Below are 23,231 nucleotides of genomic sequence, written 5' to 3'. Positions count from 1 at the left end.
TTGAGCTATATATAGTGAGGTTGCTCCAAAGTGTCTAGACCGAGCTTAATTTGTGCTTAGCTGTGGACTCTCGACATGACTACAGTCAATAGCCCGCCGCCAGAATTGGAACCGTCCCGGCGCACTGAACGTGAGATATGTACCGTGAGATCAATGTTCATGTATTCCTATCTCAACTCGGCCAAATGCCGCTATGTACAGCTGCACGCTACTATGGTATCAATCCCCCCACGCGACATCCTAAACCGTCTCGATATATCGACGCACCTCCCTGCGAGTCGTTAGCATGCCATCGCAACTACGTAAAAGAGAAGAAAAAAAAACCATACCAGTCCGTGACGGCCTCCTCCCACAGACGCACCTCGTGCTCCCGGGTGCCACCAAAGTGATCCACAAAGGCATCTCCAAATGCCTCGCGTGCAATACTGTCCGGTCGCATGAATGTAACGATCGCTTCCTTGAGGGTCTTCGCGAGTCGCACGCCCTTGTCACTGGCACCGCCCATATCCTCACCCTTGGACAATGGCGGCGTGAGGATCTCGAGCTTCTTCTCGACTCCGCGCCATCCCAATGCCATGATAGCTGCCAGGACAAAGTGCGGGTTGGCGTCAGCACCGGGGACACGGACTTCAAAGCGGGTGGCCTTTGCGCTGGCCGTTGGTGGCGTGATAAGCCGGATAGATGCAGCGCGGTGCTCCAATCCCCAGGAAACGGTCACGGGCGCCCAGAAATTCTCGACCAAGCGCTTGTAGGAGTTGATCGTTGGCGCAAACAGAGGCATGATATCCGGCAAGCCGACCAGCAGACCTGCCAAGAAGTGTCGGCCCAGATCAGAGAGATGCGCGACATCGGGGTAGGGCGGATTGGGGTCGGGGGTATCGCGGATAAAGGCATTCTTGCCGTCGGCTGTCATAAGTGAGATGTGCATGTGTCCGCTGTTACCAGGAAGACCCTGGCGCGGCTTAGCCATGAAGCACGGTGTGATGCCGTGCTTGATTCCGTACGCCTTGACGACGTATCTATTGGAAATGACCTGTCAGCACCAACCCGACAGAGTTTCAGATACACCATACTTGAACAATCCGGCCTTGTCCGCCATCTCCTTCGCTTCCCCGAATTGTAATGCCTAACGCGACCAGGATTAGCTACAGCCCAAGCCGCAGACTGCGACATCACTTACTGCCTCATATACGCCAGGACCACTTTCGGTGTGCCATCCCTCAATATCGCAGCGGAATTGCTCACAGGCATCAAAAATGCCGTAGTAGTAATCCTGGTTGTGCAGCGGCCGAGTAATCGAGTATCCGAACATGCCCTCCGTTAACGGCGGCAAGGAGTCGACCGCATTATTCTGGAGGAAGGTCGCCGTGTGCGATGCCGTTCGTTCGGGGTTAGGATGATTGCCCGGTGCGCGGAACTGATAAAATTCATACTCGGCTTCTCAAGTCAGTATGGGGGCAGCGAAAAGACGAGCGCGGTTAATTCATACCTCCTGCCATGGCGCGGTACCCAGCCGCTTCGGCCTTAGCAGCAGCGTTCTTCAACAGACCTCGCGGGCACGCGCAGACCGGCTCGCGTGTATCAGGATCCAAGAAGCTGACCAGGAAGAAAGGCACATTGTTCTCCCAAGGAATGCGCCGGAAACTGCTCAGATCAGGTATCGCGAGGAGATCGCGGTATCCGTTCTCTTTGTTGCTGATTGTCAGCTCTTTGTAGTAGGTTTGATCATGCTGGTCCCAGCCGAAAATAACGGAGCAGAATCCGAAGCCCTCTGAGACGATAGAGAGAAATTTGGTCTTCTTCATGAGCTTGCCGCGCAGCATGCCATCGACGTCGATCCCGGCCACTTTGACCATACGATCATCTTTAAGCACATCGGCGACATTCTCAGCAGTGAGGTCTGACATGGCGACGGGTGTGAATGAGGAATAAGCTGAAGCAGCACGGTCGGAAAGGTATAAAGAAGACCGACTGCTTATCAGCTGGATGCAGGGATGAACAAGGTCCAGCCCCGAAACCTGCAAGCGATCAACAGATAGCGCGATCCGCGCGGTATCGTCACTGCTTAGGTAACCGATCCACATGCCCCGCGCATACAGACCGCGCTGTGGATGTGAGGGACGTCCAACTTCATCTGTCTGGTAAGTAGAACCGCGGTCTACGAGTGGAGCTAGTGTATAGCCATATCTTGTGGACTTGTCCCTCAATTGTTTGTTAACATTCATAATATTTCGCAGTGCTCAACCACCATCACATCATAATGGGTCGTCTCCAAGGAAAGAACGCTATTATCACCGGTGCCGCGGGGTAGGCAAGCTCTCCCAATCATGCTTCCGATTGCGTGGCTAATGACTTCCGCTCATCTAGTGGCATCGGTCTCGAAACCACCATCCTTTTCGCCCGCGAGGGCGCCAACGTCCTCATGGCCGATATCTCAGAGCCCGCCTTGGCTAAGGCCATTGCGAAGGTGAAGGAGGTCGTCCCCACCGCGGGCCGCATCGAGACCATCCGCTGCGACGTGTCCAAGGAGGCTGATGTGCAGGCCATGGTCGAGTCTCAGGATAGCTGGGGCGGTATGGACATCATTTTCAACAATGCGGGCATCATGCACGCCGACGACGCCGACGCAGTTGATACGCCCGAGAAGATCTGGGATCTTACACAAAACATCAACGTCAAGGGTGTCTGGTTCGGCTGCAAGCATGCCGTATTGGCTCTGCGTCGTAACAACAAGAAAAATGGCAGCGTTATCAACACTGCTAGCTTTGTCGCTTTAATGGGAGCTGCTACTCCCCAGCTTGCCTACACTGCTAGCAAGGGCGCTGTCCTTGCTCTGACTCGCGAGTTGGCTGTTGTGCACGCTCGTGAGGGTTTCCGCTTTAACTCTCTCTGCCCCGGTCCCCTCAAGTAAGTAATCCTGTTTTTGATTCAGTGCCTGGTCGCATCAGCTCATCAGTCATCTTTAATAGCACTCCCTTGCTGCAAGACTGGCTGGGCGACGACCACGCCAAGCGTTTCCGTCGTGAGGTCCACTTCCCCAGTGGCCGATTTGGTGAGGCTGTCGAGCAGGCTCAGGCAGTTCTTTTCCTGGCCAGCGACGAGAGCAGCTTCGTCAACGGTACTGACTTTGTTGTTGATGGTGGATTGAGCAAGGTAAGTTGAAGTTGAGCCTGAACCTGTTGTGGGAGGTAGCGTGGAGCTAATGTGACCCTAGGCCTATGTCACCCCGGAGGGCCCCGCGCCGCCCCCCAAGAACAATGCCCAGTAGAAGTGAAACATCGCCATATGATATTTGATAGATTCTACATGCTAGTCATGTCATCATGTTCATGTCCATAAGAAATAGGAACACAGTGGCAAGTCGATCCTGAGGCAGTGCACGGAAAGGAGTGTGGGGAACACGATCTCCGCTCTTCCTGATCTCGGCAACTCCTTCGGCACCGGTCAACCAGGCCGATTCCACGATGATTCCAACTGCAAATCAATCCTCTTTCAATAGACAGGTCATTACCAGGTTTTCAATCATGAAACAGCGTGATGTAGCATGACCGTAACGTGGTCCGCCACCTCAGATGTGGCCTGATACTCAGGGAGCTGTTCTCCACGTCATGCAATCCCCGCATTCCACGGCTACCTTTAATCCCGCTAAGCCGATGCCTGACCCTCACGCGCCACACTACTCTCCCTGTCCTCACACTTAGCACTCCTCCAAATCACTTCAAATCCCAAACCACCTTCACGCTATCTCACCAAATATACCACAATATCGTTACAAATGTCAAACTACGCATTAGGCAACTCCCACCGCAGCCATCCGGCCGCCCCGAGTCTCAAGCCTCGGCCTGGGCGCTGGTACGACTCTCTCCCTCTATTCAGTCCCAAGCCCAACTAACCACCCCGAACGGCAGGTACATCCCCGTGGTGGCAGCAGTTGGTCTCGGTAAGCACCGCACCTATACTAGTCCCTTTAAGGATCCTACTGATACAAACCAGGCTTTTACGGATACAACTACTACGTCGAAACGAAAAGCAAGATCGAGTTCGCCGAGCTCGAGGAACAGAAACGTCTCGCAGCAAACCGGAAGCTGATGGATGCTTACGGGAGCAAGGACTCGTTGGAGGATGTCCAGCAGGCTCTTGAGATGTATGGTCGGTGATGGACTTCAAATTGCGATGCTGGTTGTCGTGTTACCGATTCCGGTTCTGAGGTTGACACCCATCTTGAGGATTCTATGATTCATCCAGGGCGTTTAAGCGGCGTTTGTCAACTATATCCATGATGCTGTTTGGCATCGAGATTGCATGGATTGATGGGCTGGCATCTTTTTTTAATGGGCGTTATCTGGGGCTTGCCTGGCTAGGGGGCTAGGGTCTTGATTCAATGGCTCTTACTATATTAGAATGGATCAATCACTTTGTCTCACTTGGCTTTCGCTTCCCCTTTTCATTGTTCTTAGTGGGTCATTGAGTGTGAGGGGTTGATCTGATCGGTCTGAGGAGATTGTCGCGCCAAGTATTCCTGGCTGCACTTTCTCGATGGGTGTTAGTGGCTGTCACTGCGCCCAACATTGTACCGTATAAGCCCGGCTATCTATTGAAGTAACTATCTTGGGTAGGTCGACCTGCTCTGAGTTGCACACGATTGTGTAATTTTCGCGAGCGATGTCCCTTCTGTACAATCTCTAACTTTCACAGACATCAAGTGTCGACCACGTCAATGTCACAGCCAATACAATTAATACTTCAGGAGTCGTGTGGTATATCTAACCTTGTTCATACATCGAGTTAAAATTTTGCAGCTGCTGGAGTGAAAGCTACAATATGTCCTCTTGTCAAACAGTATAATCCGCCATCAGCGACGACACATGCCATAACTCGAAAGCCTATCTCCGCACCCCAATGTTGCACTTGCACAAATATTTTGCTTACTCTTACTAAGTGAAACAATTTGCGCAACCGCAGTGCTTCCCCGAAACCAAGCGTCACTTAAGAGACAAGAATCATACGCAATAGTTGCATTAATAGTAAATCCATACTCCATTAGCAATCGCCCCCAATATACCATATATTTCGATATCGATGAAGGCTAATCGAGTAACCCCAGCAAGGCCAAGGTGTCCGACCGCAGCGTGGATACACGAATGCCCCAGGCGCTGGGACACCGACATTGGACAATATAGGCATGGGTGTGTGCATTATCTATTTGTTCAGTTGATGTTCGATGTGGAATGCTTCTTGTGGAACGACTGTCGGGAAGTGAATGTGCGATTCTTCGGTGTGCCCTCGTGCGAAAAGAAATTGCCCCACGGGATTGTGTCCGCAGTGTGTAGGGTCCGTAGAGGAAGTACGATGCATCGCGAGGCCAATATATTCCTTGGGATGGGGAGGAAGACCTTCATGCAGGTTCAAATGGTATATATTTTACAAGCGGTCTGCTTCCAGGAGGATGGCTTGGTAGTGAACGACACTGCAGTATCGTACGAAGCCAACTTAGATTGCGTAGTCGTAACCTCCGTCTTCCTTTTGTCCATGATCACGAAATTGTATATGGACGAGTTGATTAAAGCCTGTCATATGCCCATCAGCATCACAGCAATGCACCTTGGGAGAGTTTCCATATACCACTAGCGGTATCGGTCATCTCACCTCCGCGGATAACATTTTGGTCTATCGGTTTTCGAATACGATTCTTCGAGACTTACGTTATGCAATCAAGGTCCTACTGCACTTGTCATTCTCATCTCGAGCTTCAGCCGTCGCCGCCCGCAGCGACTTTTCAGCGGCCATTGCAGTGGCTTGAAACATTGACAGAGCTCAAACCCCTTAATAAGCGAAACCAGCCTTTAGGGAATTTGCCCGCCAATCGATGGCCTCGACGACTCAATCTTCATCCGTATGCACACCGATACTCTATCGGACCATTCCGCAAGATCAACACAACTGATGTTACACTGAGTCTAATAAGAAGGAACCAAGCCACGCAGAATTTGGCAAGTACATGCGCCGATCGGCGAGATCGGGAGGCCCAGCCGGTCCAGGAACAGTTGAGCTTCGCGGAGAGACAGCGCGTAAAGCTGGGCAGGAACCGCGGAGTGGAACCCACCGCAGGCCCACCCCTCAGGTCAATCGGCGATTGGTTTTTCTCCAGTGGATTTCAGATAAAAATCGCTGATAACGAGACACCGAACTCTCTGAGTAAATCACTGACGTTTTCCCCGCAGCTAGACCCTGTCCGTGCTATTCGTGACCCTTGTTATGACCTCCATGAGCTCTGCTGGGCACTCGCTAGGATACTTAGAGGCTCAGCGTCCGGGTTCATTTTCGCCTCGTATTCTATTTTCTCTCTTATCACATTTTCTTTTGATTGAATATTCCAAGCATGGATGTTGATAAAAGACCTCCTCTCGAGGGTGATGATGCTCAGTTGGCCGCCTTGGGCCACAAACCTGAATTGAAACGGCAGTTCTCTACTTGGTCAGATCATAATAATCCGATTTGACGGTGATTTATTGACTGTAGCCAGGTCGATGCTGGGACTAGCCTTTGCTGTGTTGAATGTGGGTGCACAATTCCGCCCGAAAACAATGAAAAAACTAATTTTGACCTAGTCATGGACTGCTCTTTCAGCCAGTCTGTCAATTAGTCTTACATCGGGCGGAAGTACGAGTGTGATCTGGGGTACAGTTCATTTGTTGATATGGGTGATCTCTTTTGACCCGGAAATGACTCACACCGTACAGGTCTGGTTACCGCAGGGTTCTGCAACCTCTGCATCGCGACTTCGCTAGCCGAATTTCTCTCGGCATATCCGACGTATGATATTTCATCATTCTTGTGGAGTATGCGAAACCTTCATTGACTTTTCTCAGGGCGGGTGGGCAATACCATTGGGTCGCAGGTAAGCTTCCGCACTTCAATTGCCAGAAGTACTCGCTAACCACCCAACAGTCAGTAAGTTTTGATTTTTTCTCTCTCTACACAGCCATTGACGAGTACGAAGCTGCTTGGCCTGCATGGGTTCCTATACTCTCCTGGATTACGGGATGGATCAACGTTGCGGGATGGGTAAGCCACTTCATTCCCTCGCGGCGGAATTCGCTAACCGCCAATAGGTTGCTCTCGTAGCTACCAACTCACTCTTATCAAGTCAATTAATTGTGGGGATAATTTCTGCCATGCATCCAGTGAGGAAAATAAAATCCCCTACAAGAAATGATCTAACGGATGAAACAGAGTTACGATCCTCAACGCTGGCAACAATTCCTCATCTATATCGGACTAACGCTCGGGGCATTCTGCATTAATGCCTTCGGCAATGCTATTCTGCCTACCATTTACCGAGGCGCTTGTGAGATATATCAGTGTTTGCTCTCGAACCAAAGCTAACTTGCCTAGTCACTTGGTCAATTGGTGGCTTCGTGATCGTTTGTATCACGGTGCTTGCGTGCGCTTCACCTGACTATAACACAGCAAAGTGAGCACAAATATTCTTCTATAGATTCGACCAGGAGCTTAGTTTTAAGATTTGTGTTTGCCAACTTCATCAATACTACAGGATGGCCTGATGGTGTTGCATGGCTCTTGGGGGTATGTCTGTTCGTTTATTGGAATGCTCGATCGACAAATTGATTTTCGTCACAGTTACTCCAAGGAGGACTCGGTGTCACGGCCTTTGTAGGTCTACTTGGCTCAAGTAGTCTATATCAAACTAATTTATGGCATAGGATGCCGTTGTTCACATGATTGAAGGTAAGAATAGGATCTTTAACATCTATCGAGCTACTCTGACTTAAGCAGAGGTCCCCCAATGCATCCGTTGAGGGCCCTAAAATCATGGTCACATGCGTCGGTATCGGCACTGTAACCGGTGCAATTTTCCTCATTGTCCTGCTTTTTGTTGCAGGCGATATGAACAAGGTCACCACGTCTGCTGCGGGTCCCCTCCTACAAATTCTTATCGATGCTACGAAGAACAAAGTAGGAGCCATTTGTCTCTTGATGTAAGCGCTCCCACTGGTCTATAGGAATATCGTCTAACAATTTCAAGGTTCCCAATTGTCTGTTTGATCCTTGCTATTCTTAGCGTGATGACCACGAGCAGTCGAATGATCTTCGCCTTTGCGCGGTAAGTCCACCTTGTTGTCCGATCCAAACGTCGTCTCACGTTCACAGGGATGGTGGTCTTCCCGCATCTCGGTTCTTTGCGACCGTGCATCCAACTCTGAAGCTGCCTCTGAACGCCCTCATCTTGACTGTGGTGGTTGTCATCTGCTTTGGATGCATATTCTTGGGTTCATCTAGGTACGATCGGCTTCCCCTTCAATAGCGAAGGTCCAACTAACCTCTCAGCGCCTTCAACGCTATCATCTCGGCTTCCGTCGTAGCCCTCGATCTATCCTATATGATGCCGATTCTGGTCAATTGCCTGCAAGGACGCAATGCTTTGCCTGAGAGAAAATGGAAGCTGCCTCGTGCCGTTGGATGGTTCTGCGATATAGTTTGTATCCATCTACTTGCACTACATAATTTTACTAATCTGACACAGGTATCCCTGGCATATATTATTCTGACAACCGTGCTGTTCGTTTTTCCTCCTTCCAGAACAGTGACTGGAAGCAGCATGAGTGAGTTGAACATTGACCTAATCTCGCATATCCCGCTAAATTGAAACCAGACTACTGCATTGCTGCTTTTGCGGTCATCATCCTGATTTCCGTATTCCAGTGGTTCTTAGACGGGCGGAAGAACTACACGGGTCCACGAATTGACCTTGCATTGGATGGACTGAATACTATGCCTACGCATGAATCTGTGCCCTCGTACCACGAGAAATAAGCGATATAATACACTTCCTGACGGCCGAAAATAACCTAAGCAGTCTCCAAGCAGCAGACAAGGCGGCAAAATCATCTATTTAGATCAACTATGAATATACTCATATGCGTCCGGCTCACCACGAGCTCGGGAGGCCCCTTTGCTACACTCTCAGAAAACCCCCGGAACAAATCTCGGCGTCATCCGATGCCAATCCTCCCATTTCTCCCCAAATTGCTGCCTCAGCATGGCCTCCTCATCTCTAACCCTTAGTTCAATTATAGTCAACGACGATACCACAATCATTACTTCCACCGGAACCCCATACCCCACCCAACTATCCAAGATATCCTTACCAATATGGCAACCAGCTACCCCATCCCACCTCAGAAAGACACCCATGCACCCCAGATAAACCAAAAACTGTCCCGTATAACTCGGATGCTGCATCCACCGATACACACCACTAGTAACAAGCTGATCCGGCGCCGCAAGATGGAATGTGAAATTTCTCCCTAATCCGCCATACGCCGATAACCGAACAAAAGCCCCGAGGAAGATTATAAATAATGACGCCACGACAATCGGACTCCAGGTGAAGACAGCCATATTTCGGTTCTCGGGCCGCGGACAAATCTGGTGAAGCCGACCGGGCGCGTATGACGGGATCAGCGTCAGGAGAGCGTGATACAGAGAGATTGTGAGCGTCGCGCGGCGGGCGATGGTGGCACCAGCACCAGCGATCCAGGTGATGCGGTCGGTGCTGTGTCGGTCTTTTTGGGAGGGTGAGGGATTTGGCGGTGTCGTGCAGAGGGCTGTTAGGTAGCCTGCGCCCGCCATGGTCAAGGCTAAGAGGGTAGAGCTTGCTTGGGTCATATTGCGTATGTCAGGATGCTGTGAGATGTGTAGGATTAGAACTGTCTGGCGTGTCTGTTCTGGCTTACACCCTTTGGTTGCCATGCAGTGTCAGCGCGGACTTCGGGAGGTCTCTGACGCGACGCGCTGGTCACGATCCGTCCACGTGAGATTCCCCGGATTTTCTTAATCGCTCCACGTTCGAGGCTCAAGTTGAAAGCTTAGATCGTGGAATGATTCACCTTTTTTTGTGCTCTATCACCTATATCGCATGTCGGGCCAGGTTACGTTTACTCATAGACTATACTCGACGGCAATCATCGGCCCAACAACTACCATGCAATCGATCTCATTCCCGTTCTTGACGCATGCGCAAACATTGACGCAATCAAGAACAAGGTTTAGACATGAAAAAGCCATGCACAAAGTATCGCCACTGCATGATTCATAGCATGATGGATTTCCACCAGCGCATTTACTGTTGACACAGTTGGCGTACCTGGTATCGACGTCTTCGTAGCAAGTCTTGAACCCCGTTGGATCAGCGTAGACGGATAAATCGTACAATGGTTCGATTCTCTCGGCTAGCACGATTCCGGAGGCTGCCTAAGACAGCAAGATGATTGATTTGACTAGCACGCACGAGATTCAAATACAAGGGCGTAAGCAGGGGACTTAACTACATGTTTATGTCGGGTAAAGCCGAAAGGTCTCAAGAGTCCGAGGGCACATAGCGTGGCTAGTGCTTACGCCCAACACCGGACAAATGGGAAAGTACCCTGGCACTTGGCAACCTCTGCTTTTCCCAGGTCAGTCCAAGGCATGACTCGGGTGGAGATTGCCTGGACTATTCTGGCTTGATGCTTTGCCAAGAACAGGAGAGATTACAGCGCCAGCCGGGTCTGCTTCTGTGCCCAATTGCAGGGTTGCTTGATACCATGATGAAATATAATTTGATGGAGCGCTTGCCTCCGAAGGCTCAAAAGAGGCACCAAGGTGAGCTATAGGAGCGTATGAGTGCTAATAGCAATGCTCGGTTCACCATTCTATTGGCCAAGAAGGAAGGCTCCCCTGATATCGCATCTCTGCGCCTCCTCATCGAGAAACGTCCATGAGTTACCATCGTCAGTGAGGGCTTCGGTGGGCCCCTTTTCTCGGCGAAAAATAATCTCTCAATCAGTATATACTAGTTTTCGACGAAGCGGGCGGTCTTGAACGGATCTGGTATTGGAACCATGCTCCAATTTGACGTGCAACGTCATGCGCTACATTTACATGCTATCTCTAAGAGAGGCTGGCTAATCATCTACTGCGAAGTATCATTCTGGCACCAGGCTCAAAGTATCTGCTCAGCAATTCATCTCCAGATGGCGTAGCCTTGTAAACTACCCCTTACATCGCCATATGGGCAAAACCTACTCGAGGAACCATACAAGTCACCTTCATCATTACAAAGCTCACAATGCCCCTACACATTGCCAAAAAAACTAAATTCTCGCTTATCCAACTCGATGGAAATTACAATAAGTTGAGCGATTCACCTAGGGTGAGATTGACTGGGGAAGCCTCGCTTGCGGCATTTGGTAATTTCACACCCAGCTACGTCACCCAAAGGTGTGCCGATATCCCCAAGGAAAGCGGCTCATCCGGCTTTGACCTGTCTCGCGGCTGCTTTCATGACCCAGCCTCGTGGGATCAATGACTACGTGGATACTGGGAGAGTGAAATGACGAGGGGCATAGCGGGGGTCCCGACCTTTGCACTCCTTGATCTGCCCACATATTTTCATCCTAAATTCGAAAGCGACCAACTCTGAGAACTTGGTTTTCTGGGCATATACCACCCACAGTAAACAATGTTGGAAAAGCCTAATTCACCTTCGCTTGGTGAACTGGCCACGCCTGGCACCAACTCTCTTGATTCCAAAATCGCCTCGGAATCTTTGAAATTGGTGCTACTCTGATCTGAAAGGAGGCTTTCTCCATTTCCAATAGACACAAGCCACAACCCCCTTAACGGACCATATAAAAGAGAAAAAAAGATTAAAAAGAAAAATCCAACAACCGGTAAAATGAACGGACCGAGCATCAGTCGGTCAATGTCAAACAGGTATCCATCCCGACCCGTTGAATCAGCTCGCCAGATATTGCCGGGTCATCAAGTCACCCCCGCGGCCCCGGAAAATCAAGTTTCGGCCTTGCCCTGAGAATTTCGGCTCTAACTTGAAGCTCTCACCGGTGCTGTTTTGTGGGGGCGGAGCTGCCAAGATCGGTTCAATCCTTGCTGACCCCGGAGGATGAGGTTCAACTCGAATGCCACCAGTCAATCACAACTCCTAGTACAACGTATTGATCGATTTGATTGTTTGGGATATGTTAGTGGTTAAAATTGGTATATATCTCTCTTTCACGCCTATTGATTGTCATGTAAACGCAGGTAAATTACTTCAAAAGTGGGATTCTGTTTCTGATCGTAGAGATATATGTACATATACATATATATCAGTGCAGTTATCAAGCACCCTATTGTGCATACTCCCAGCTTTCAAACTTTGAAGAGTGAATAAATAGATCTCTGGATTTTGTGGCACGAGAATGGCCTAATGATCATGAATAAACATTAAAGATAAAACGTCACCGATCAATGTCCAGATCTTCTCTATCAGCTTGTTCTAAGGCAAATGTAAGGGAGATATTCCCACACCACACCCCAGCCTAACCACCGTGACTTCTACTGCACCCTTGTTGTCTTCTGAACAGTTTGCCTCGTCATCTCTGAGACCATCGAAGCATATCATGCCCATTCGTGGATTATTGGAAGCTGTTTTGGAGATTATTGATTGAGTTTACCTACGCTCTCAGGATATAAATGAGCCTCAAGATCGATTAGGCAGTGATATTCCGCAATAAAGCTAAGCTTTTGCACAAAACAGACTTCAAGTGCCAAGAAAACGGTCGGTCAAACATCCACAAGCACTTGCAGCCCCGGAACAACAATGAGTCGCGCCCGACCAATTTTTGAGATTTATCATTGGATCTCTGACGCAAAGTACAATATGAAAAACCCATAGTAACAAGTAACATGAGGAGTCCAAGTTTATAAAGTCTACGGAAATTCTGCGCTCATATTCATGCACGATCCTCGACCTTCTCAAAGCTCTAGGAATCAGAACTGTGGTAGATGGGAAGCTACATAGATGAAGGTGCGTGATTTCAAGGAAAGTATACACGAGAGCAACGGCCTCAAGGCGCGCGGCTGCTGCATCGCCTCGAAAGTCGACTCCTTGGCACAAACAATCTCATGCTAGTGCTTGCCATGGAAGTTGGCAGATCTGGGAAGTTGGCAGATCTGGGAAGTTGGCTTCTCTTTCAATTCAAAGTAGACTGCGCTACAGCGTAAAATTCGTACTACGCACGAGGCACAACAAAGTGGATGCAACAAGCCCCTAATGACAGAAATTTCCCGCACCCCTGTCTCAACTTGAATACCCTCAAAAACCCCCCATTTATCCTAGTGCTAACCACTCAATTCTCGGTCCGCGGCCAACCGGGGATCCATCGCGTCTTGGCTGGCCACCCCCCGATTCTTACCCCGAGACATTCTACCCCGGCCGTCCCCGGACTTGTAAAAGTCGGGCCTAACTGAAATCTCTCACCGGGCAGAGGCGACCCGGGGAAATTGCGAAACCCGGGGCTAGGCATGGGATGCCGAACTCTGGAGCGATGAAAATTTTCTACTGCCATGGAAAGTTTACGTTTCTACTAAGCCAAACCAGGTTTAGACAGACGGGTTGAGGAGGCTAGTGACTAGTGGAAGTCTAATTGGAAAATGTCGTTTGACAAAAAGAGGTTTTTGTTACTCGCCGTGTCTTACAGGGGCGTTCTGTAGTTTGTGTACAGGCTACAAGGATTTTTCTAAGGTCCCGGCGTTGTGGTTTCATTCTGGAGTTTCATTTTCTTTTCTCTTTATGAGCACGTTCGGCATAGTACCCTATCATAGCATCTATGCAGGGCTTAGAGTTTATTGTAGACCCCCCTGTCAGCATGATCAGCACACTATCCACAGAGGTAAACCCCCCCGCAATCGCAGGAGAGAGAAAAATCTCAGACCTCACGGGGAAAGGAGGTAGTCCGTGCGGAGTGAACCCGCGTGAATGACAGCTCGATTGCTAAGAGCAATTGTACCATGGCGGGCCCGGGCGCCCCCCCCCTTGCGAAACGCAAAGCCCAAACCCCGGTCCCGTGGGGTCGTACGCGGGCCATGATATACGAGCTCACGGGCTCGGCCACGAATCCCTTCACGGGCTTTGGCCCGATATTAGCCCGATAGACGTGGTTGGGACAGGGTCTGGGGAGAGTGAGGAGTTGTGGGGCGAGCTGCTATAGGGCGCCACGCGAATGGCCAAGACCTTGAATTCAGCGCCCGCTTAATCTTGCCCCTTCTTGGTTGCTTCTGGGTTTTTTCCCCAGAGGCGCGGGGAGATTGAGTGGCTAGACGCCCCGATCCTAGGTGGTTTTGTGGGGACCACGGGACGTAGCGTTCTAGATTCGGCTCTAGGGTGGCATCCACGTTGGGTGGTATCTGGGAAGATGACCAGTTACCGGACTGGTATGCCAAGACAGACTTTTAGGCTGACTTTTTGACCGTGCGGTCTGCCCTATGGTCACGCCAAGCACGTGGTGAATTGGCCTAGGATCTTGTCAACGGTACAGAGAGAATGGACACCGGGAGGAGTAAGTGACTGGCGTCTAGTTGTGAATGGACATCTAAATCCCTGTCGTGTGTGACCAAAGAAAACACGCCGGACATTGCCGTTGACCAGGTCACCCGATCCCCTCACGGAACTCGGGCTCTAGAGAGTCGAGAAGCCGTGGAATCGAGTAGGTGAACCCCGGATGCCGAATATAGATCGGCTTAGACTCAAAAGAACATGATCACGACGTGTGGAAAAAATAATTTAGTCTAAGTTCTGTGGCGCAGTTGAGGCACCGACCAATCACATGACTGGAAACCACGGGGGATTCACCCGAATGGGGCAGAGACGCCGGCAGCCGAGGGTTTAGTTTTGGTTCGAGTTTTGGCAAAACTCGGCCCTGGCGGAGCTGGACCCGAGCTTGTAGTTGGCCAGCTTATTCCAGCTCCCTCCAACTTTCGAAATCGAGCCAATGGACAGGGTTCTGGTCGGCCCTAGCCCAGGACTCTCTGCTACACTCAGCCAACCAGCCCGGCGTTCGCCTACCCACGGGTGGATCCGTGCAGACTTCCCCAGGGTTTCCAACACCGCATGGCATGTCCACCGTCTATTTACGGTCTAGTGTCACTCTCCGCAGCCCAGATTTGATCTAGCTCTCGTTTTCATCTCTCGTGGCAAGGTTCGAGCAGCCATGTGTCTGGGCATCGCTTGCAGCCGTCGCGGGGCCGAGAGTGGCCAAACTCTGTAAGCAATTTCCGCTAGATGGAGCTAGATCGTTTGAGGACGGTGTTTCCCTGGGCTTGACTTTTGGGATCCGGGGTGTTTCCACCCTGGGGGAGATTTGCATATAAACCACCCTGTATCCCCCCTCACTTTTTCTTTCTTTCTCATCCTTGTCTTATCCTCCACCTAAACAACATCCATCAACGTTAGACTCTCTTCTTGACTTTGACTCTTTGACTCTTGATAACCGCCACTACCACTACAAACGTGAACGTCAACACTCCCACACTTACCGATCCTACCGTTGCTCAAATGCCCGGTAGTGTTAGCCCTGTCCGCGGGGGCAGCATCGACGCTACTCGCGTCGAGGCCCCCGTCACCTTCAAGACTTACTTGATGTGTGCCTTTGCTGCCTTTGGTGGTATTTTCTTCGGTTATGACTCTGGTTACATCTCGGGTGTCCTTGGTATGGACTTCTTCATCTCGACTTTCGAGCACATGCCCTTGGTACGGCCTGATCTTTCGCTCCCCTCTTCGAGTTGTCTTGCTAATTCACTGAACAGAGCGAAGCTACTACCAACCCCGACGCCTTTGTGATTCCCTCGTGGAAGAAGTCCCTCATTGTCTCTATTCTCTCCGCTGGAACCTTCTTTGGTGCTTTGATCGCTGGTGACCTCGCTGATTGGTTTGGTCGTCGTACTACTGTCATTGCTGGCTGCTTCGTCTTCATCGTTGGTGTCGTTCTCCAGACTGCTTCCAGCAGCCTCGGTCTCCTCGTTGCTGGTCGTCTCATTGCTGGATTCGGTGTCGGCTTCGTCTCAGCCGTCATCATCCTGTACATGTCTGAGATCGCCCCCCGCAAGGTGCGCGGTGCGATTGTCTCCGGTTACCAGTTCTGCATCACCATCGGTCTCATGCTGGCGTCTTGCGTCGACTACGCTACCGAGAACCGCACCGACTCCGGCTCCTACCGTATCCCCGTCGGTCTCCAGTTGCTCTGGGCTCTGATCCTCGGCACTGGTCTGTTCATGCTCCCCGAGTCTCCTCGTCACTTCATCCGCAAGGGCCAGAAGGACAAGGCTCGTGCTGCCCTCGCCCGCATCCGTGACCAGCCCGAGGACTCCGACTTCATCGAGCAGGAGCTGAACGAGATCGATGCCAACTTCCAATACGAGCAGACCCTGATCCCCCAGACCGGCTACTTTGAGTCCTGGTTCAACTGCTTCCGCGGCAGCCTCTTCCACCCCAATTCGAACCTCCGCCGCACTGTCCTCGGTACCTCCCTTCAGATGATGCAGCAGTGGACCGGTGTCAACTTCGTCTTCTACTTCGGTACCACCTTCTTCAAGCAGCTTGGCACCATCCAGAACCCCTTCCTGCTCACCATGATCACCACCATCGTCAACGTCTGCTCCACCCCGATCTCTTTCTACACCATTGAGAAGGTCGGCCGTCGCCCTCTCCTCTTGTGGGGTGCTCTCGGCATGGTTGTCTGCCAGTTCATTGTGGCCATCATCGGTGTCACCGACGGTCAGAACCCTCAGGCGGTCTCCGCCATGATTGCCTTCATCTGTATCTACATCTTCTTCTTCGCCTCCACCTGGGGTCCCGGTGCCTGGGTCGTCATTGGTGAGATCTACCCTCTTCCCATCCGTTCCCGCGGTGTCGCTCTCTCCACCGCCTCCAACTGGCTCTGGAACTGCATCATCGCCGTCATCACCCCCTACATGGTCGACTCCGACCAGGGCAACCTCGGCGCCAAGGTCTTCTTCCTCTGGGGCTCCCTCTGCACCTGCGCCTTTGTCTACACCTACTTCCTCATTCCCGAGACCAAGGGTCTTACTCTGGAGCAGGTCGACAAGATGATGGAGGAGACCACCCCCCGCACTTCTGCTGGCTGGGTCCCTCACTCCACCTTCGCTGGCGAGATGGGCTTCACTGAGAAGGCTGCTGTTGGCCCCGTCGTTACCCACGCCGAGGTCTAATTGATTCGGGATTATTGGCTTTGCCTTTGATCTTGCTTTCCTTTTTATTAATTTCCCCCCCCTCCTGGTGGCTGGTCCCATTGTTCAGCGCAATACCAAAGTTTCACGCCTTATGCTTTTATGTGCCATTGGCTTCATCGCTTGATGATGGAATGTAATTTTACGTCAATTGAATCTACTTAATTCTTTTCACAAAATTCTCTCGTAATTTTCCAGGTTCTTTGCAATAACTGCGAATGACACATTTTCTCTTTCTGAGTGTCGCATGGCTCGTGGCAGCTTTGTCTGTTACTCGATTGATTATGACAATCTGTTGGTCGGTTCTCTTGGTACACAAGCGACAGGAGGAACCCCACCCAGACGAACTTTTACATCCACACGCGCATAGATGGAGACAATAGTCTCTGCAAATGGCATTGCCAAAATCTGTCAGCAGACTTTTGAGCTTTAACCTCGACAATCGCTTGGAAGATCTTCTCCAGGACTGCCATGTCAACGAAGAAGCCAGCAAACGCAGGCCGGATACCGCTCACTAGGTGATTTGGCTATATTAATTTTAGCTTTTTTATTTCCGAGATCTGCCTGTAATCACTTTTGTGGCTACTAGTAACGCCCGTACATGCGCTGAGCCCAACTCCCTCTCAAAACTCACGCATCGGCAGATCCCCGGATCAAGCACCGCCAAGCCTCCAGTATCATCTTGGCATCCGCGCCCCATACTACCGCAGATCTACTTTCACGACGGTCAGTTTCACCAGATACTCTTTGGCAGTATCCCCGCTCAATCGGAATCAAAAACCCTTGGCACAACTTGGCGCTTGTCACAATCAGGCCCGCGCATGACATGAATCATGAAGAATTATGCGAAAGACCCCCGCCGCCAAGAACGAGTACGTATGCGCAGTACGTCGGATCCCAAGACCCCGTCGGGGACCCGATGCCGGCCTGGGATATAGAGGATATGCATGACATCTGATCTGGAAAAGATCGACTCGAGAAATATGAGGGTGCCGAGGATATGTTTGTGCGCCCACAGCATGATGCTTGACTGTGATGCGTCCGTGTCGAGTTTGAAGCGGACGAAGTGGTAAATTTCCGAGTCGGAATTATCATGCATCACGAAGAAACATGTCAAAAAGACTCTGTTTCTTGCCGCAGAGCTACCGATATAGCTACCTGAAGCTATCAGCTCGTAACTCATCGACTCGTCATTCGAACCCCCGATCCGCCCACAACCCGATTCTGGTTCCTGGGGGGCCTGGACCTGCACTCCTTAACTCACTGGCTCTCTATCTCCATGTAGCGCTTCGCGTTGCCATTTTAGAGTGCCTTGGCAAAGCCATAACTCCCCATGATCGTCGCCGGATTCATCAGCTTTCCGTCACGGCTGAAGTAAGTGGACGGAACTTGGGGGCAAAGCAAATGCCGGGTCCAATCAACGGGCTGATGATGAATTAGCTTGATTCACACCGGTGCATCTGGATCAAGCCTGGTATCCGCTGTGGATTCTTCATGGGGTTTCAAGGACGAGTGTACCTGGTTGATGCGCAATGTGAGCGCTGTGATTTGGGATTGGGGGGAGATGTTCGAGCCAGGGCTTTTGGGCAGACTGAGCGGGATTTTGGGTCTATGAGGTAGATCAGGCTATTGGGGATAGATTGGAGGCTTGTCCCAAGTGGGACTCGATGTTGGTCTCCGGGGAGTATAAAGACTGCGAGTTCACCGTGAGTCTCCCTTGGATCACCATCCTCTCATCTTTGCAATCTTACCTTTCCCTTCTTTAGATCCGCTCATTTTGTGGTATAGCAACAATGGTTCACCTTACTTCTGCTGTTGCCGTCGGCATTCTGGGTCTGACCAGCGTTGTGTCCGCTCATCCCGGCCATGATCACACCGCTGAAGCTGCTGAGCGCGCAGCCTTTGTCAAGAGCTCGTCCCTTCAGTCTCGCAGCCTTGCCAATTGTGCTTCGAACCTCAAGGCTCGTGGTATTGAGAACAAGAATGTGGCTCGTCGTCAGGCTGCTGTTAAGCATCTTCGTCGTCGTCGTGGAATCGACACCCGTATGTACTTTTCATATTCACACTCCTTTTGCTTCAGAGAGGACCGTACCGGAACCATGCATTGTCTAACATCAGGCAGATGCCCACTTCAACAAGGCTCGTTCCCTCGATAGTGTGCTCAACACAGACCACCACTCCAACCTGACTCATGTGGACATGTCCACCGACTCTAGCATCCTCTTTGGCTCTGAGGCAACCTGCATTTTGGGTCCTGATGTTACCCAGGGACCGTACTGTAAGTCTTTTATGAATTGCAAAACCCTCATTGTAATATACTTATCATGGCAGACGTCACCGGTGAATTGATCCGCGAGAATGTTGTCGAGGACCAGGAAGGTGTCCCCCTGTACATGGACATCCAATTGATCGACACCAACACCTGCAACCCTCTCCCTAATGTCTACATGGATATCTGGCACTGTAACTCCACTGTAAATTCTTCCTGTCCTTGACACACATGAGCCTCACTAACATCCTCTAGGGCGTCTACTCAGGTGTTCAGGCCAACGGTAACGGCAACTCTGGCGACGCCAACAACCTCGACGCAACCTTCCTCCGCGGCATCCAGGCCTCCAACGCTGACGGCATCGTCCAGTTCACCTCGATCTTCCCCGGTCACTACACCGGCCGCGCAACCCACATCCACGTCCTCACGCACGCTGCGAACGACACCTCCGTGCAGGCAAACTCAACCCTCTCTGACCTCTACACCGCGCACTCGTCCCACGTCGGTCAACTCTTCTTCGACCAAGACCTGATCTCCGCCGTCGAGGAAACCTCCCCGTATTCCACCAACACCCAAGATCTGACTACCAATGCTGATGATTCGATCCTGTCCGAGGAGGCGGATACCATCGATCCGTTCATGGAGTACGTCTACCTTGGGGATGATGTGAGTGATGGTATTTTCGCTTGGATCGCCGTTGGAATCGATTCGACCGAGGATAGTGATATCACCCCTGCTGCGTATTACACCGAGGAGGGCGGCGTTGAGAATGAGAACAGTGGCGGTATGGGTGGTGGAGGTGGCATGCCGCCTGGTTTCTCTTCCTCCGGCACTTCTAGTGCTGCTGCTACGAAGAGTACTGCTTAAATATGCCGTATAGGCGATGGTCGGGTGTTTTGACCTCGCCTTCTTTGTGTGATTGTATGAAATTTTGTATACAGGGTATTCAAGAAATTATGGTCCTTGTACTCTAATTCTCACCTGTTCATCATCACAGTAGCCTTCTAAAACCGCGAAACTCATGCAGATGGGCTAGATGAATAAGAGGTATGTGCTAGGTACACGAAGAACCACATTTTGCCCCTTAATAAACATCATACTTTCTTTAATGCAGTGCTGTTGCATTTCCTCCGTTGTGGATCTCATTAAGCATGTCTCGCACACATCGCGTCATTTAATCTTGATAATCTTCTTCTCGAACAATCAAAGGATTTTTTTGAATCATCAGACCTTTCCATACAGTCTCTCTCAACTAACACCGGACGCCCGCTTCTCAAGAAGTGGATTCTCAGATAGTAGAGCGAGAGACTTTTGGTGATGACGGGATCCCCTGCACGCTGATCATAATAACCCTTAAATTGTCCTCGAAGCTTCTCCCACGACGTGTGCCATACTTGCAAATTACAATAGCACTAGCGCTTGAAGCTTGTCACTTCAATGGTCGTGCCTTTTCTTGTGGACAAGCCATGAGCGAGTGCCTCGGTAGTGGCTGATCTGAACCTGGTCCGTAATATTCTGGCCGCTATTGGCACTGTTCTTTCGCCGATTCCAGCAACAAAGATCCGCTTTGGGTGGTGGATGACGATTCTGGCGATCCTTTGTTCATTGGCGGTGATTCTTATGGTGATCGTTGCCTGGAGAGAGGTCGCTGAGAGGAACAGACTAGTTTCGGAAGATGTGGTCTGGAATCTTCCCTTCCACTTTTGATTTTTACGACTTAGACACACATTTGATCGGTACATAATCCACAGACGCTTGATAAAGTTTTGCTATATGTTTTTCGGTCATGATTTTCTGTGTCCTGGTGGCATGTGTACGGGAAAGTATCTCTAGATAGCGAGATAGGCTAATAGCAAAGAAACAAATTACTACTGGTTGTACGAAACAAGTCAAGGTGGGAACAAGAGGTCTGACCTGAGAGAGCCAAGCCGCAATCTACACCAGCACCATTTAGACAGGCTTGTGCTGTGAGCACCGTCCTTCCTGACTGGCACAGCACTCAGATACATGGCCTTTGGCCGTTCATTAGGTTGGGAAGCTTCATCTGAAATACATGGCATTAGTATTCTGAGAGATTGATAAACACCATCACAGGCTATATGCAAAATGAGCTTAATGATTTGGCTTTCGATGCTGTCCAGAGTTGCCTTGAAGAACCAATCAGAAGGTGGAGAACCGGTAAGAGTGAATCCTCGTAGACCTGTGAACTTCGAGCTACCACGACTTACAGACGCTCTAGGATGAGATCATTCAAGATTGATGAGAATTTCATAATTGGTTTCGTAAGGAGTGACTGTACATGAAATATCAAAAATCGCAATTGGACTAATACATAGTGTGCCCACTGGCATATGATTCAAGCGCCGAGCAACAGAGCTCGATCCCTGGGGCCGAGTCACGAAATCACCATCCATAAAACATTGTACGTTCAGAGTCTAGGTATAAAGGCCTTAGATGTACTCCCAGGCAAGTTGGTCAGAGGTGATGTTCAGGCCGGTGGCAAGAGCATCGAAGCCAAGGCAGTCAGAAACCTGGCCGGAAGGAACAGTAGCGTTCTGCAGAGCAGCGTAGACCTGCCACTTGGAAGACTGGGCAGAGCGGCGAGCAACGCTTGAAGGGGTGGCGGTAGCGGAGGGGGGTAGCGGAGGAGGACGAAGGAGCCTGAGGAACAGGGCAAGCCATGAAGCCAGAGGCGCCCTGGCCAGAGTAGGTCCAGGTGCCGAAAGAAGCGCCGGGAGTGTACTTGAAGGGACCGGTGGAAGAGCCAGCGGGGATGTAGCCCGAGTGGGGAACAGTGAAGCTCAGAGCACCGGAAGCGTCGACATAGATCTGCTGGCCACCAGGGACGACGACGTCCAGGGCGTTGCCGCCATAGATGATGGTATCGTCCTGCTTTCCGCAGCTAGCCCCGACGGAGGAGGGGCAGTAGGTCTGCGACTTGCCTCCGAGCCAGAAGTGGCCGCTGGAGGCAGTCAAGGGCAGGTAGTGAATTTCAGAGCCGGAGCGGGCGGCGGTGACGCTGAAGGGGGCGTTGGAGGACTTGGTGGTGCGCGAGCTGGGGAGGGCGGCAGCCAAGGAAGCGAAAGATAGGACAGCGGAGACCTTCATTGTGAAGAAGTGTGCGTGTAGCGAAAGTGTTGAATAAGGCTATTACAGTGTACAATCGTAGTAAGTGTAATGGTGGAGGGAGAAGGCAGCAGGCAGCTTTTTATTCCATCAGCATTCTGCTGGTACCCACTTGAGGACCCCATGTGCCAGGGAGGACTTTCTAGGTGGCTCCATATCAGAGATCGACGGCATTGTACTCGCAGTAGATGACAGACTGATATCATTGCTGTGGTGAGGCCGATGTGGAGCTATCTAGCATGCACAAGCGACTCGGCCATTTCAGAATTCGGCCTAGCACTGCTCGCTTCGGGCCAATAGAGTCGGACTCGTTGCCTGTTGGGTAGTTATGTCAGGGCCATGAAGAACGGTAGCTCTCGATTAGGGAAAGTCGTGGTAAACGGTGAGACGCGCAGAGGCTAAGTTGAAGTGATCGGCACGCCTCTTCCAGGGATCCCGAAGTCAATTCGCATTCCTTCTTCTCATCGCTTTTCGCGATCGAGATCGAGCAGTGAACGTGTCGCAGATTCAAATTTTATGGCACTACCATGACAGGTAGACCCAGAATGAATATTGCAATGTCGAGGCCACCAATATGTATTGCGCCGCTCGTAATCCGAGCGAAGACCCTGACGGGTGGAGTGTTTCATCGAGACCAGAGTGACGCAGAGAGTAGTAGGGATCACCGGATTACCGGGCTGCGCGGTGGAGCTGCGATGGACCCGAACGAAAAAAGAAGCGTGCTATCTTCGGCGTGGCTCAACACAAG

At 51.0% G+C, this 23,231-nt stretch overlaps 8 protein-coding genes across 8 annotated transcripts; 5 read left to right on the top strand and 3 right to left on the bottom strand.

The window, feature by feature from the left end:
• Window positions 1–240: 240 nt before the first annotated feature.
• N7477_005934 (glutamine synthetase family protein) lies at window positions 241–1,907 on the bottom strand (the record flags this gene model as incomplete). The annotated part of the gene is made up of 5 exons (XM_056967597.1): window positions 241–271; window positions 330–1,019; window positions 1,074–1,126; window positions 1,181–1,437; window positions 1,490–1,907. The coding sequence occupies 5 exons, from the start codon at window positions 1,905–1,907 to the stop codon at window positions 241–243; spliced, it is 1,449 nt and encodes a 482-aa protein (XP_056822351.1).
• A 332-nt stretch (window positions 1,908–2,239) lies between these two features.
• Window positions 2,240–3,268, top strand: N7477_005933 (putative short-chain dehydrogenase/reductase family protein; the record flags this gene model as incomplete). Its single annotated transcript, XM_056967596.1, has 4 exons — window positions 2,240–2,307; window positions 2,368–2,907; window positions 2,970–3,153; window positions 3,215–3,268. Coding segments are annotated over 4 exons (846 nt in total), but the record flags the coding sequence as incomplete, so codon positions are not given.
• A 507-nt stretch (window positions 3,269–3,775) lies between these two features.
• N7477_005932 (uncharacterized protein) lies at window positions 3,776–4,157 on the top strand (the record flags this gene model as incomplete). Its single annotated transcript, XM_056967595.1, has 3 exons — window positions 3,776–3,852; window positions 3,909–3,940; window positions 3,994–4,157. The coding sequence occupies 3 exons, from the start codon at window positions 3,776–3,778 to the stop codon at window positions 4,155–4,157; spliced, it is 273 nt and encodes a 90-aa protein (XP_056822349.1).
• A 2,222-nt stretch (window positions 4,158–6,379) lies between these two features.
• On the top strand, window positions 6,380–8,835 carry N7477_005931 (uncharacterized protein; the record flags this gene model as incomplete). The annotated part of the gene is made up of 18 exons (XM_056967594.1): window positions 6,380–6,474; window positions 6,524–6,557; window positions 6,609–6,678; window positions 6,741–6,839; window positions 6,870–6,898; window positions 6,949–7,065; window positions 7,113–7,184; window positions 7,234–7,348; window positions 7,396–7,474; window positions 7,524–7,587; window positions 7,642–7,674; window positions 7,725–7,733; window positions 7,798–8,000; window positions 8,048–8,125; window positions 8,173–8,301; window positions 8,350–8,497; window positions 8,546–8,624; window positions 8,675–8,835. 18 exons carry the CDS (start codon window positions 6,380–6,382, stop codon window positions 8,833–8,835), a joined length of 1,614 nt encoding a protein of 537 aa, XP_056822348.1.
• Window positions 8,836–8,985: 150 nt separating this feature from the next.
• N7477_005930 (methyltransferase family protein) lies at window positions 8,986–9,690 on the bottom strand (the record flags this gene model as incomplete). The annotated part of the gene is made up of 1 exon (XM_056967593.1): window positions 8,986–9,690. The coding sequence occupies one exon, from the start codon at window positions 9,688–9,690 to the stop codon at window positions 8,986–8,988; it is 705 nt and encodes a 234-aa protein (XP_056822347.1).
• A 5,707-nt stretch (window positions 9,691–15,397) lies between these two features.
• Window positions 15,398–17,070, top strand: N7477_005929 (sugar porter family MFS transporter; the record flags this gene model as incomplete). Its single annotated transcript, XM_056967592.1, has 2 exons — window positions 15,398–15,592; window positions 15,649–17,070. 2 exons carry the CDS (start codon window positions 15,398–15,400, stop codon window positions 17,068–17,070), a joined length of 1,617 nt encoding a protein of 538 aa, XP_056822346.1.
• Window positions 17,071–18,881: 1,811 nt separating this feature from the next.
• Window positions 18,882–20,224, top strand: N7477_005928 (intradiol ring-cleavage dioxygenase; the record flags this gene model as incomplete). The annotated part of the gene is made up of 4 exons (XM_056967591.1): window positions 18,882–19,131; window positions 19,211–19,366; window positions 19,420–19,562; window positions 19,613–20,224. The coding sequence occupies 4 exons, from the start codon at window positions 18,882–18,884 to the stop codon at window positions 20,222–20,224; spliced, it is 1,161 nt and encodes a 386-aa protein (XP_056822345.1).
• A 1,583-nt stretch (window positions 20,225–21,807) lies between these two features.
• On the bottom strand, window positions 21,808–22,465 carry N7477_005927 (putative IgE-binding protein; the record flags this gene model as incomplete). Its single annotated transcript, XM_056967590.1, has 2 exons — window positions 21,808–22,054; window positions 22,101–22,465. 2 exons carry the CDS (start codon window positions 22,463–22,465, stop codon window positions 21,808–21,810), a joined length of 612 nt encoding a protein of 203 aa, XP_056822344.1.
• Window positions 22,466–23,231: the final 766 nt, after the last annotated feature.

Source organism: Penicillium maclennaniae (genome assembly GCF_028827695.1).
Source record: "Penicillium maclennaniae strain IBT 15551 chromosome Unknown utg000005l:1.0-2652337.0:1.0-2654196.0, whole genome shotgun sequence".
Taxonomy (NCBI): Eukaryota; Fungi; Ascomycota; class Eurotiomycetes; order Eurotiales; family Aspergillaceae; genus Penicillium; species Penicillium maclennaniae.
Note: the sequence above shows the minus strand (reverse complement) of the source record. Positions and strands in the feature narration are given on the sequence as shown.